This window comes from Penicillium expansum (assembly GCF_000769745.1).
Source record: "Penicillium expansum strain MD-8 chromosome Unknown contig74, whole genome shotgun sequence".
Lineage (NCBI taxonomy): Eukaryota > Fungi > Ascomycota > Eurotiomycetes > Eurotiales > Aspergillaceae > Penicillium > Penicillium expansum.
In genome coordinates this window covers 6,679-21,008 of record NW_015971499.1, presented here as the reverse complement: position 1 = coordinate 21,008, position 14,330 = coordinate 6,679, and the positions used below count along the sequence as shown (strand labels likewise).

The 14,330-nt window shown below is 46.1% G+C and overlaps 6 protein-coding genes across 6 annotated transcripts; 2 read left to right on the top strand and 4 right to left on the bottom strand.

Moving 5' to 3' along the window:
- Positions 1-325: 325 nt before the first annotated feature.
- PEX2_027770 (uncharacterized protein) lies at positions 326-1,267 on the bottom strand (the record flags this gene model as incomplete). The annotated part of the gene is made up of 1 exon (XM_016740052.1): positions 326-1,267. The coding sequence occupies one exon, from the start codon at positions 1,265-1,267 to the stop codon at positions 326-328; it is 942 nt and encodes a 313-aa protein (XP_016593463.1).
- Positions 1,268-2,503: 1,236 nt separating this feature from the next.
- PEX2_027760 (uncharacterized protein) lies at positions 2,504-3,156 on the top strand (the record flags this gene model as incomplete). The annotated part of the gene is made up of 3 exons (XM_016740051.1): positions 2,504-2,728; positions 2,802-2,898; positions 2,948-3,156. The coding sequence occupies 3 exons, from the start codon at positions 2,504-2,506 to the stop codon at positions 3,154-3,156; spliced, it is 531 nt and encodes a 176-aa protein (XP_016593462.1).
- A 330-nt stretch (positions 3,157-3,486) lies between these two features.
- On the bottom strand, positions 3,487-4,039 carry PEX2_027750 (uncharacterized protein; the record flags this gene model as incomplete). The annotated part of the gene is made up of 3 exons (XM_016740050.1): positions 3,487-3,686; positions 3,738-3,751; positions 3,822-4,039. 3 exons carry the CDS (start codon positions 4,037-4,039, stop codon positions 3,487-3,489), a joined length of 432 nt encoding a protein of 143 aa, XP_016593461.1.
- Positions 4,040-5,817: 1,778 nt separating this feature from the next.
- On the top strand, positions 5,818-7,755 carry PEX2_027740 (tumor suppressor protein, LOH1CR12; the record flags this gene model as incomplete). Its single annotated transcript, XM_016740049.1, has 8 exons — positions 5,818-6,282; positions 6,336-6,364; positions 6,408-6,537; positions 6,589-6,987; positions 7,053-7,337; positions 7,396-7,479; positions 7,526-7,552; positions 7,603-7,755. 8 exons carry the CDS (start codon positions 5,818-5,820, stop codon positions 7,753-7,755), a joined length of 1,572 nt encoding a protein of 523 aa, XP_016593460.1.
- A 2-nt stretch (positions 7,756-7,757) lies between these two features.
- Positions 7,758-8,151, bottom strand: PEX2_027730 (Zinc finger, RanBP2-type; the record flags this gene model as incomplete). The annotated part of the gene is made up of 3 exons (XM_016740048.1): positions 7,758-7,853; positions 7,903-8,031; positions 8,083-8,151. The coding sequence occupies 3 exons, from the start codon at positions 8,149-8,151 to the stop codon at positions 7,758-7,760; spliced, it is 294 nt and encodes a 97-aa protein (XP_016593459.1).
- Positions 8,152-10,356: 2,205 nt separating this feature from the next.
- PEX2_027720 (Carboxylesterase, type B) lies at positions 10,357-11,655 on the bottom strand (the record flags this gene model as incomplete). The annotated part of the gene is made up of 1 exon (XM_016740047.1): positions 10,357-11,655. One exon carries the CDS (start codon positions 11,653-11,655, stop codon positions 10,357-10,359), a length of 1,299 nt encoding a protein of 432 aa, XP_016593458.1.
- Positions 11,656-14,330: the final 2,675 nt, after the last annotated feature.

Genomic DNA, 14,330 nt, shown 5'->3' with positions numbered 1-14,330 from the left:
CTGACATACGTCAACACTCGGGTTATTTTCGTTATGAGCTCATCGATTAGAATTTCGATAGCCTTCATCAGTTGTTAAATGTTAATGTGATAACAAGAATTCATAAAAACCTAATGATCACCAATCAACACAGTACTAGGAATATCTACAACCGAGGAATGTGTCAAAATCATTATAGTCGCCGATCATCGCAGCGGAATGCTTCTTTTTTTCTTTATGCGGGTATCAAAATCGAGTATATACAAACTCCAATGCATGCAGATGGAACCCACGGAATCCAACATCACCAACCATAACTTAAACCATAACCCAACAAAACCCCAACTCAATCATCATCCCTCTCAACCATCGAGGCCAAAGCCGCACTAACAAGACTCTTCCTCCTAAGCCCCTGCTCATTCCTCTTCCCAAACCCACCATAATGACTCTTCTCAACACGACTCGACAAAACCCCCGCCGAAGAACTCTTCCTCCTAGCCCTCCCCTCCGCACCACCCTCAGGCCCAAACCGACTCCGCGCAAGCGTAACCGCCCTCCTCCGCGGCGACGACCGCGGCGGCAACGAACTCGGATGACAATCGTCCTCGTCACAGAAGTCCGGTGCAGAAGATGGGTCATCTAGCAGCGAGCGCTGCATAGCCTCGACCTCCGACTCGTTGCATTGCAATCTGGAGATCTGCTCGCGCTGCATGCGGACGTCTTGGTGGTATGGATGAGGTTGTGGGTAGAAGGGGTGTCCGAGGCCGAAATCCGGTAGATCGGAGAGGAGGTCCGGGGGCATGAAAGTCGGACTTGTTGTTGAGGATGCGGAGGGTGAGGAGAGACATTCGCCGACGCCTGAGTCGTCGGAGTGGTCTGTGTCCGGGGGCGTGAGGACGTATCCTGTGCCCGGGTAGCGGCGTGAGCCGGGATTGTGTCTCCCGGTTCGGGGTTGGGTGTTGGAGTGAGTGTATCGGTTTTGGAGGTCGCCTGTTGGAGTTGCGAGGGTGTGTTCGTGTAGTTTTTGTGTTAGGGTTGAGATTGATAGTCGTTTGTGGTCTGAGTCATAGGGGAAGGGGACGGATGTCGGGGGTTGTTGGTTGCGGTGGAAGTGGGATGAGCGTGAGCGCGAGATGTTGCGGAAGCGTTGCGATTGTGGTGATGGACAGCGGGAGGAGAGTGGTGAGATTAGGTTGCTGTCGCTGTCGACCATTAGACGGTCGTCTGGGTCGAGGGCGAGACGGGCTGGTCGCGACGATGGCGAGGTGAAGGAGAAGTCTTCAAACATTTTTCTTCTGTTCTTGGTGGACTCTATGTGACTTTCGGGTGAATATAAAGTATGGGAGTATAAGATTGTTGATCTGCGTTTCCTTTTGACTTGGAATGTGGTCGGTGGTGGACGGTCTTTGAACGTTGCGATATGGGATTTCGTGTCGGGAATTGACCACCTACACTTGGAAGGTAGTGTACACGGGTGCGTATAGCGTATGGTCTTCGATTGATATAGCGCAGGGGATTATTTGCCCCTCGGGAAAAAAATTGATTGTCAACCACTGGTTGAGGTTGAGGCGAATATTCACGTGATCGGCAACCACTGTGCGGCATACAGCCACATTTCTTAGTTCGGACAGGGGGTCCTTTTCTTTTTTTTTGGTTGATTTTGATTTTTGTAACAAAAGAAAGGGTTTAGTTCAGTTTCAAATTCATTCAATGAATTCATTCGTCTCTTTTTTTCTCGTTCATATCCCTGTCTACCAAGACCCTGGTTCTTAAATGCATGTCGATCATCATGTGGATACCGTGCCCTAAGTTGATCTGCATCCTGGATCCCGGGGATTGAGAAATGCATCTATCTACAACATACCATAGTGTAGCATGTAGTGTGGTGGTAGTAATTGTCAGATATATATTCAGTATTGCATTGTTTATTTTATACTTCGGCACTAGGTCTGTCGTCCCTACTCAGAGAAACATATTTTTCCCTCAATCAGATTATGTATGACTTCCGAAGTATAAAAACACCTTATCCGCCGAAGAACGACTATCGTCATATTTTCTTTTCTACAAAAAGACTCTATGAATGGGATTAATTTGGCTAAATATGATATCAGAATCATTATAATTTAGATTACACTGCGATGTCCTTTTTGAATGCTCTCTCTAGATGTGGTTTTGGGATGTCCGATTAAATGTCACTTCTCAGTGTCATAGCCATAAAATACAATAAAAGGCAGTAAGATTTATAAAATTCAGACATATTGTGTACATACAACCAAAGATTGTATGCGTATAGCATTAGTCACCTCATTCCCGGTGGACGTGTTGTTGATTTTCTCGTGTGAGCGTGACTGGATAGCAAATGTAGACACCAAAGGTTGAGCGAGACAGGCTGTTTGCACGTCTCGTTAGACAAGTTATCGTCTCTTTCTTTTCTCAATTCCCTCTCAATTCTTTCTCACCTCCCTCTCACATTCATCCCACTTTCATACCCACCATCATCATTCTATCAAATTCAGCTCCAAAAATGTCTGAGAACACTGCGGAAAACGGCAAGGAGGCCGATAAAGTTGTTGAAGACACTGTCATGACTGATGAAGTCAAGGCTACCGAGACCGGGGTCGAAAATCCCCCGCCAAAGAAGAAGAAGAAGAAGAAGAGGTCCCAGGCGTATAATGACCGCCGCAAGACCCGAGAGTACAAGGACCAGCGCCGAGAGCGCCGCTATCTACGAAAAGTGGGAACTGAAGCCGTGAGTAGACCATTTCATCTCTCTTTATAGTTATCCCAAAGGATTGGACTAACAATATTCGGGTATATAACAGCCTCCCCCACCTCCCCACGTCCACGATCCCACTCTCCCTCCAAAGACCAAGCGGTCGTCCCGGCGCGCGAGCCGTAGACGAGCCAAAAAGGCGAAGAGTATGTATTGAGATACACTTGATACCGAGTACATACTAACAGCCAGTAGAAGCCGCCGCCGAAGCCGCCGAGGCAGCTGCCGTGCAAAACGCAGCCATAGCCGCAACCACCCACCTCCCCACCGCTACTCACCCAGGGAATTCCGAGGCAAATCCTTCGTCAGATAAGGGAGATGAGGAAATGGGAGAAGCTGAGGTTGAAATTGGTCTGGGTCCCGGCGGTATGACTCTCCCCTTTCGGGGTAAAACTTCTGTTTGAGTAGTGGCGGCGCCATCACGCATTTGATATGAACTCACTCTGTGCTCTTTAATTCTCGTCGGACATTACAAGATGTTACCTACAGTCTAAAATGACTATAGGGACTTGTAGACATACAAACTTTACCTAAGTGTTTTTGGTTGAGCCTTTTTGGTATAATTTAGTGAACTGTTCCCTTGGACATTCTGCAGTGAGCATAATCCGAACCCATGTCTCAATCAAACAGCCTTTCGGATGGCCAGTCCAATGGTCCCTCAAGCCGATCAAACAGTCCCAGAGGGTCCACCGGGTCCCAAACAACTTATCGGCCTCGGTCTCACCTGGCACTGGCTAGGAATCCTCAGCGGGAGGGCTTGTGGGGGAGGGCTCGGCGACAGGATAGGGTGCAGCAACAGGGGAATACGGGGAAGCAGGCGAGAGCGAGCCGGGAGCCGAGCCAGAGCTCGAAATATCTTCTCCGGTGACCGAAGAGCCAAGAGACGTAGGGGGCCCATTGGCCTCATTAGTAGCAGCAGCAGCAGAAGCCATCTCTTTCAGATTATTAGCACTCGCTTAGTATCAAGCCCTATAATGAAACATACTTCTCTTATTTGCCCTGTATCCTGACAACTAGGGAAAACCAGGATATTCGACAGGTTAAGACCAGGGAAGACTCAATCACTTACCACATCAACTCCATGGTCACGGAGGTACCGTCGGAAATGCGGTTCCTTTTCTTTTTCTTGGGGGCTTCCTCTGGCGGAGGGCCATCTATGGCGGTACCAAACACACGAGGGATGGACGGTGTTGATAGAAGAAGGCTTGGGATTGCGAAGGATAAGACGTGAAGAGAGAATAGGAGAGGAGAAATGACATCCATGGATGTCTCCGTGGGGAGAAACATGTAGAGAGAGGAAAGAACGAAGATGTGTATAGGCGTCGGGTGACTTTAAATAGAAGGAACGTCTTTACTGACTTGAATACAAGTCAATGAGCTGTTAAGATGATAGAATCAGAGACAATATGTTAGCATAGAATAAATTGCGCAAATCTTCTCTTACTAATTAATATTACCTACTAGATTGAGAATGCTTGAAGCGATAGACATCTGAAATAAGGGATATCAAAAGTGAGAGATATCTGAAATTATTTAGAGAGGAGAATACTAAGTTGCAGAAGGTAGTGCTGAGGCATATATGGTTGCTATGTCTCTGGCCCCTAGTAGACAGAGATTCATACAAGACTGTTATTCACCAATGACCGCCACTATACGGAAGTAGAGGAACGAGATTGACGATCTCGCGGCGTGACGTTACCCCGGGAGGGTGTCGAGGCAGTTAACATTGTGAAAATGAGTGTAGGAGCAACACTGTGTTAAAAAGAACTTGTGTCAGAATCTCTGTGATAAGGTAAAGTCCCTGAGAGCAGAATAATTACTGACCGTAAGAGCAAACAGTGAATTGGAAAGGCCAATAATATTTAGTTCACATGCATTTTGATACCGAAGTTTATGCTGTTGACGTACACTGAATGCTAACGTCACCCAATACCCTTCTATAAAGTGTACTGGGAGAATATCAAATTGTTATTATGTGACTAGAAATCTAATGAGTGACAAAAAAAAGTTGAACAAACCCAGCTTGAAGAGTGCGAGATTCTCGACGGCGACTTGCGGTCCAGGAGGTTCGAACCCAGGTATGTGACCTAGATGATAGTCTGTATGGTTCATGATCAACCTACCAACTAGGCCACTGGGTTTGCTGTATTTGCACAGTCAGTCCTCTTTTGTTTACGTAGTTTATGATATACGTTTTGAAAGCCCTGGCTATATACACAAACCTACTGTGCCATGCCTGAAATCTCGCTGAGCTGGCAATTGAGGCTGTGTGCAGGTGCCAAGAGTGTAGTTGTCCAGAATGAACGCTATAATCCAATGACTGTCAACTGCCGCTCAGCTAGGAAGGTCAGTGCGGCGCTCGGGTGAAGGCGGGTGATTTTCACTCAGTTGCCTTTGAACCACCTCGTTATACATCACATCCGGTGGCAATATATTAAACCTTTCGGATACCTTCAATTCGATCATACTTAGTCACTACCCCAAATTTTAGAAATGATCTTGTGTTTCACCTCACACTGGTATTCGAAATCCGATTTGCCTCCACACTCTTATACAGTGCATTAACTTCGGAATCCTGGTTTGAAACATGGTAGTCCATAGGTATGGCCATCGATCCCTCGGTTCTGTAGACCCTTTATGTAGATGATGGGGGTGGGATCTCGTCGAGTGTATTTTACACGAAACTGCTAAACAAATGACACCCCCCTCTAGTAACGGGTTTTCTCAGTGTATGCCTATCGGGCGTCTCCCCTGGTATGGCTTGTAAGATAGCTCAAAGGTCCCCCCCCTAAGGCTGTATCTCATTCATGGTATTACCGAGAGCTCTATTTAAAAGCACGAATATTTGGTTGAAATTTTTGCTTGATTATGTATATAAGGCTGGGTTTGGGGGCAAAGTCAGCTGCTGTCCATGCTCTGAGTACTATTCTTTGCTTATATGGGCTGTCCTGGGATGCGTAGGTGCCTAATCGGGCTGAGCAACGCTAGGTTGGTTATGCACGTATCAAGCGTTCACAAAAACGGGCTCTTCCGGCCCTCACAGTTTCCCTTCCAGCTTCCACTCCATGGAGACCCTCATCGGCCCGTTTCGTCCTCCGCTACGCTCTCTGAAATGGCGCAAAGAATTTTCTACCCGTCAGACGACCCTCTATCACGGACAGGATAATCGATTACGCGTCCCCGCCGATGGATCAGTGATTGACGAGTTCTTCCACAGAGTTAACCCAAATCTATCTCCACCCCGGCGCCATGAGCTGCTGAAACTCTTTCTTGAACAGACTGGAGCCCTGCGTTCGTTCACAGACATTATCGGGGGCGGCCAAAGTTCACCAGCAGATAGACGAGTGCTTGCTGTGATCGATGACCGGTGTGATCCATGCTTAAAGATTATGAGCATGCCAGAAAGTGCGTCTTTCCTGTCAGTTCGACAATGGGGGTCCGAAGAGTATATGCGACGCCCTCCTGAGGGGTTGAATGTTCGTGTCTGCGGCGTGGATGCGGAGACACTCTACACGCATCTTAATCAAGATGTACGTTCCTTTTCATCCGGATACTGGTTCTATTTTACTGACGTCTCCTCTAGAGATCAGGTCGTGCAGAGCGCCGAATCATGTATTTACCCCTTGTTATTGGTAAACTGTGTCTAATTTAACAGATATATGGTCGATTTGACACCTCTGGTGGCCCTCGCGTTGATCTCGAACGTCAATTATATGCATCTTCCCCAGGTGCGGTCATTTCTGTCACGATACGTGGCGTTTGACTCGTACATGGGAGTCTCGCAGGTATTTCCACTCTGGAAGAAGAAATGAAAGGATCGCTGACAATCAATCTAGACGCGTGAATTCACCCTTGAATTCCACCTGCCGCATTACGCCCTTCGACGAGACGACTACCGACTCCAAGACAATCGACGACTTCGGAAACACCGTCTCTTTCGTCTTTCTGGTCAGGATGCCGTTTACGAGGCCCAACTATCCCTGATCGTGTTCGAGGTTGATGACTTCTTCTGGACCGCCTTTTTCTGTGAGGATGCGTACTTCCGAGCCAGCAACCCGATCGCCGAGTACCTCCAGGATGAGGTGGATGGGCCATCGTCGGGTCTGCGGATGAGCCGGTTTCCTATTTGGGACCCTCAATACTATTTCCTTTCCATCTTAGTCATTCGCATAGGTCAGATCACAATGGAATGGGCGGTCTTGATGGAGATCATCGCGGGGAATCTTGACAAGCACGTAAATACCCACTCTACAGGACTTTTTGCAATCTTACTATCTACAAAATCTGAATTTCTGACTAGGATGACTTATTCCTGGAGGACGACCCGTCTCTGAGAAAAACGAAAGAATATACTTGGATCCTAGGCACATTACGGAGGCTTCGTAACCTATTAGCCAGAGTAATCGCGACGCTAGTCTCCTTTGACGCGAACAATGGCGTCTATTTTGAACTTGAAGCCGAGGGCGCCCTGTACGACAGGTTCCGCGAGTGTTTTTATCAGGTGCGCCAATTTACCGCCGAGCTGGCTACCGTCCAGATGATTTTGGACCAGCAGATCGAAACATTGGAGAAGATGTCGGATGTGGTATGTCGGGTCTAGTTTGCCGAACTCACACGTGCATATTTCTCTAATATATTCTAAGCTGGTGAATGCTTCCTCCCTCGCAGAGAGTATCACGGCCACCCGCCAGGGGGACAATATCCGTCTTTTGACGTATATCAGTATAGTGGGTCTCATCACTTATCTGCTAAGCCTAGCTAATGCAAAGCCAGATATACCTCCCTGTGACTCTGGTGACGGTGCGTTACGCAGTTTCTTATACTAGTTGCTATACTAATGCACAAAATAGGGTATCTTCAGTATGAACCAAGTCGGCAGCGAGAACGCATGGTGGAAATACTGGCTTTGTCTCATCTGTCTCACAGGTGGCACAATCACAGCAGCCGTGGGACTGCAGACGATACTTCCCCGGTGGGGACATGGGCAAGGGAAACAAGTTTGAATTCACTGAGCAGTGGGGCAGTTAGAACATGCTTGATGGCTGCATACGTAACACGTTGGTTGCATGTTATACAGCTTCGGACCGTCACCGCATTGACACTGAATCGTCAGTAGATCTCCGACAGTGGAGTGGGTAGGAGCTTTTTACACAGATATACATATATGCCACTTGAGACATCCCATATGTCGGACCTTGGCATTGCGCACATTTCTCATGCTGACATTCACCACATTTTTTTGCGTCTGCCGCGTTGTATGATTTACAATTTTCAAGACACTAGACGTTGATCAGAGTTGGATATTACAAAGCAACGTAGAGTCAGCTTACACAATACCAGTCTTTCCCTAACTGTATATCCAGACGGAAAGGAAATATATCCCGGGTAGGGAAGTCCATGTTGGCGTGAAATTCAGTAGAGAAAGAGAGAGAGAAGAGAGAAAGGAAGAGAGAGGAAGTGAGTAGAGAGATTAAGGTGAGAGATGAGAGGGGTAAAAAAGCAATTCCCCCACTGCAATATACCTAGGTACTAGGCACAGGGGCGTCTATCACCTGATGTCAGAATTGTCACCACCCTCTCACCCCAGTCTCCAGAAATCTCACATATATCACTCACACTCACTCCAAGTCAAATTTTCCTTGCCACTTTAACGTCTAAGACACCTCAAGAATCGGCTGCGTAGATCATATGGCTTAAGTACGGCCGAGCGGACGGGAAGCCCTGTTTTCCACGCCCTATGGTCGTATGTACCTGATTAGAAGTAGAAATATAATATATTGTTCAATGAACCGAAAAAAAAAGGCGTCGAATAAACTATTCAGAATCTATTAGGCATCGTTGGTTGTAACCCTGGAATAGGGGATCAATTGCTAGATGATTGGGTTAGGTTGGTAATATACATAGTATGTAGGCTGCTATTGCGAAAAACGTTACAACAAACCAATGGGTTATATAGTTTCAATGTCCTGTAGTCCGTATTTCACTGCGGTATTCAACATAGGTATTCGACGCGTGGTATAGAAATCGTCTGGTAATAATGGGTCGGACCGGCGACATAAAGAAAATCAAGTCACCGGTTCCGACTTGTGCATCCCTGCTCTCGGGAATTCCCTAGCCGTTCATAAAAAACCAACGTGGGAAGAAAGAGGATTCACGGGACATGAGGGTAACCATTCTCGATATTTATCCGGTATATGATATAGGGTGGAAGGGGTAAGTCTTAGAATCGTGACTCTGGTGTAGCCGTGCCAAGCGCCCAATATACAAATCTAGAAATTAGGTATCTTTTATATGACTTACCCATATAAAAGATACTTAGGCGCCATAAAAATCATCTCGACTCTCGAGTTACTCTGTAATTAGGGAAGATATAAGCAGATATATATAGTATAAAAGAAATCTATATTATTTAATCAAACTCCGGCAAAGAATATTATGTATACTAAAATAAGGATAATATCTATATTTCTCCGTATAACCTTTTTTATCTTATATCATTTTTATATGATTATTATTCTTCTATATTAGAATAAGAATTATTACTACTATGTTATGTCTACGGGGTGCCTAAGTACTTTTTGTATAAGCAAGTCGTATAAAAGATACCTAATTGCTAGATTTTTGGGAAATTGGCGTTTGCTGGGGCGCACACCAATATCCGGCAGGTCTATTGGGCGCTTGGCACGGCTACCTCCCTGAACATTTCTTGGGGGCAGATGTTGTCATATGGAAGACGAGACCGGACCACGGACCTAATTAGCTAGAAATCATTGCATGGAAATTTTATTAGCGTTATGGAGAGTTTTCGTGTTGATTAGAGCTCTTTGTCAGACTATTATACTTTGTATTTTCTTCTGATACAACTTCTCCCCCTGTCTATAGCGCACTCACTCCTACGACCCCGGCCGCGCTATGCCAAATTGACAAGTGATATCAAATCGGCTACAATCTATAATCCTCTCCCACACGTAACCTCATACATACGACCATAGGGTGTGGAAAACAGGGCTTCCCGTCCGCTCAGCCGTACTTAAGCCACATATTCTATACAGTCAATACTCAATTTGGCCCCAGCACCCAAGCAGCACTCTAGGGTGAGAGATGTGAGAACGGTGGAAGAATTCTCACCCTTAGGGTGATAAGGGCCAACTCACGCTAAGCCCATGCCTAGACTGAGCCAAATCCTGCAATACCGTAACCCCGCAAATGGGTCGGGTTTCGGGTAGACTTCTATAACCCGCAATGGGTTCACATTGCTGGGTAGTTCATAAGTCTCCTGTATACAAATTCGACTGATCCCTGCCCGGAAAACAAAAACCACATATTAAAACTAATGATGCGGTATATATTGTTTAATTATAGAGGGCAGTAGTTTGCGAGAAATTATTTGCACGAAGCCAGATTGTGACGAGCCAACGATATTCAAGTCAGGGCAAGCATTAAGTAAGTTATCTAATGAATGTGTATAGTGGATTGGATTTTATATTGCGCCATCCTATATGGTGAAACGAATTGGGTTTATTTACCGTTCCAGAATCCATCAAACGACATAATATAGAATAGGCTGTAGCATAAAGAAGGATATCCAGACCATATCAACAAGATTAAAGCTTGAACTCGTGTAAGGAACCAATCAGGCGTCTAATAGCATTTGCCCTCCAGTTATCAGGCTCCAGATAGGTACCATTCAAGTGGAACACGATGTTTGTTCCATTTCCATTCCTATAAACGGGCCAGGTCACGTTTGCTTTCAAATCTATTGTGAAGTTAGCAAAATAGTCTGCAACAAAAGGGTTGTTGGGGGTGAGTGTAAGCTTACTTTGGTGACCATTTGGGGTCAGTTTATTTGCAAAGTTCAGCCACATTTGACTCATGAGCGTGCTCAGATCATGGTATCTCTGCTGAAGTTCCGTGGAGTTTGATTCCAGTGGATTGACCTGATACCCGACGCCATCAAAATTTTTGAAAACGAAGGAAACTTCCTGGAAGTGTGTGGCCCCCAGGGTCTCAGGTGGTATACCATTAGGCACAGCATCAAAGCGATAGCTATACGAAGGAACGCCGTATTGAGCCCATTTCTGCGTGGTGTAACGTCTACCAGCATTGAACTGATAATCTCCCGCGTAAAGTGTCACTTTTCCCCAGAGACGACCAAATTCAGGACTTGGAGATAAGAGAACAGACCCTAGTTGAGCCTGGGCCACTTTGGGGGACAGTCTGTTGAGATATTGATCAACAAGATATTCAAGAGTACTGTTTTTGATAACCTTGTTCCCACTATACTGAACAATCATATTGCGGAAGTCGGCTGAAGTGTTCAGCCCACGGCCTCTGCTGTACGAGAATGCAGCTCCTTCATTTGTATTCGCTCCGATAAGAAGCGGACGCTTCACAAAGCGGCCATCCCTCAGAGCGATGGAGGGGGTATTCGTGATAATCCCGCCATCCATGACGGGATAGAAGCCAACACCTTCAAAGGCAGCCTTCAAAGCGTCTACTGGTACGGAGCGAAGGCATTGGAGTGTATCATCTTCACCAGTGCAGTTGGTCGAGTTGAGGACGCGGTTATAAAGGACATCCTGTTCATCCAGAGAGATCAAAGCTCTTGTGGTGAGAGGCCCGCCACTTTCAGCAATACCTGCATGAAACAGCCCGTCGTCGCGTCCTCCATATGCGAGGAAGTGGTGTCCAACTGATACAGCACCGGCCGATTCTCCTTGGATTGTGACTCTGGACGGGTCTCCACCGAATGCCATGATGTTCTCTTGGATCCAATGAAGAGCAAGTCGTTGGTCATAGAGACCAATGTTTGCGGCACCAGACTCATTGACCGCACGGCCTTGTAGGAATCCAAATCCAGAAAGTCGGTAATTGAAGCTAACTCCAATTGTAGGTTGACCCATTTTAACAGATTCTTGTGTAAGGAAAGACATGTTGTATCTTTGATCGGCACTACCTCCTTCCGAGAATCCACCGCCGTAGATCCAGACTAGAACAGGCAAAGAAGCATTGTCACTAACTCCACTCGGTCGTATGACATTGAGGGTTAGACAATCTTCGCTCTCCTCATGTTCAAATCCTGTCTGTGTGTAACCGGGTAGGGTTAAAGGGAGAGAGTGACACCAAGGGCCATAGGCCGTTGCTTGTTTTTCAGACCACGATTGATTGATGGTCTGTGGTTGTTTGAATCTGAGATCTCCAACTGGTGGCTGTGCGTACGGGATACCCAGGAAGAAATCTTGTTTATAATGCGAGTTTCGAGTTCCAATCAGCGTACCGTTTGTGATAGTAGCGACTGGTTGAGTCCGAGCCTGGATGGAGGTACTGTGACTCAAGCTTGAAAGCGATAAGAATTGTAAAATCAAAGATTTGAATCTCATGATGGAGATCGACCAGCAAATGAGACTGGATAATAGTAGTCAGATTGGAATAGGTAGGCAAAACCTCGGGATGTTCGTGTGGGAGTTATCAAGGCTTCTTTGTCGTCCTTATAGGTTCTTATACTGTGGCATTTAAATTAGTTTGCCCGCTTATCTCAGTAACAGTCAGTCAGGTTCATCCAGCCAGCTTCATAGCACGGGTCAGGAATAGATTCCGGTTCGGCAAAACTTCGGAGGCTAAATTTCAAACCCATAACAGTTCCGCCGCCGGGGGAAGATGCCAAGTCCGTCGTCAGACTCGGGAATTTTGAACTATATCCCGTTGCTTGGCAAATCCATACCGAAGGTCAAGACTGTTCAAATTGACTCTTGAGTCTTGGAAGTGATTTCACGGTGACAGATTAACGGTCCATGTCGACCTTTACATGCGAACCATTCTAGCCGTGATGCACTATGCAGGAGCATCCCGCAGTTTCTGAACGAAATAATCAGTACAATGCAAACCATCAGCTAATCAGAAAAGGTGGGCAGATCCCCGCGGTTCTTACACCATAGACCACTTAAGAGCGTGTGGGACTCTGAAATCATGGATGCGAGTTAGCCAAGAGCAGCACCATTATAAGCCAAACAATCAGAATAAATGCCAAGCACCCAACGCAAACAACAAGGCGCACAGCCTCATTGCCAATACCCAGATACTCGTTGGCGCTCACTTTTTGACATTAAAAGAAACAAGAAATGATGACAAATACTTAGCCTACGTAATTTACAGTGTTCTAGAAGCTAACGTCACTTCCATACGATAAACGGTGTGTTTCATATAGTGTTTACATAGTGGTAAGAAAATACGCCCGTTGAAGGGCTGCAAGTGTGGCGCATGACTCCCAGAACCAGGCTCGAATATTTTCGTAGAGACTACGGGGAATTAGTATAAGAGGGAGAGGGGGGCAGCCATAGGGTAATTTAGGAAATGATCAGGCAACGACATAGTTCAGGATCGACAGGGGCATTTGGGGAGACATCAGCATGCTATCCCGCCCATTTACAGAGTTTCCGACTTGACTTTGATGCAGTTCCTAAGTTCCAAGACCCCTATCTCGATCCAGGGATATGTGATTTCGGATAATGTGGTCCTTCCAGATCCGATTTCCTCTTAGTTGCATATCACATTTGTCGCTCTGGGGCAATAGTGTGTTCCTTGGCGAGCTTCTAGAATAATTGCAGATTGGGTGGAATTCATTGTGTTTGTCCGAACATCAGTGTGAATGTGCAGATTAAATTCTCTCCACTATGTAATGTTGATCAGTGGGGTCATTATATGTTTGGTAATTGGCTGGCGATGGGAACTAGGCTGTTAGCTGCAACTTGATGACATCTTCTTGCCGATTGGTGGGGTTTACCTATCTCCAGGGTCGATGACCGACACAACCTTGGCACGCGATTATTCGCGATTATTGGCGCCATCTGCCTGCCTGTTTCAAGCCCTGTTTTTTTTTTTTATAGGTTTGTTTTAAACGAATTTCTCTAAACTACCCAATGTCCAATAAGCTCCGTTTTATGCCACCAGAGCAGTAGTGTTCGGTCGCTGTCAATGCGACTCTTTACATACCCCAGAGATATTGAGATACCCCATATTCTGCTAATCGTTCCTGGTATTACTACAAACTATCCCACGAAATCATTTTAGCTACCTACAACTAGCGACTGCTTTCAAATGATAATTGTGACCCGCCCAATTTGGTTAAGAGGGAACAGCAGTTCACGCGTCCATTTTGGTCACATATTAGGTAGACCAATAACGCTCCAGGTGTCATAAATCTACATTATTCCCTACACTGCCGATCACTAACGTCGATCTTCCATCCATCAATCGATCTAGTCATGGTTGACGGATCTTTCAGCACGTCAGGATTCTTGGCGATACCATTTCGGGATGGCTCATTCATAAAAGATCACATAGGGGGCGTCATTCATAGTAAATCTCGCAGGCAGCCGAAAAGCTTTAAATGTTACCAATTATTACGACTCTTGACTAGGGTCACCTTGTACTATGTTGTAACACCATATCCACCAAGACCCTGGTACCATTTTGCGGGATAACCCGAGAATACACCCAAAATTCCACTTACGAAATCCCCACAGACCCTCTGTAAGTAGTGTGCATTCCTCAGGATCGTCCTCTGTCTCAAAATGGTGTG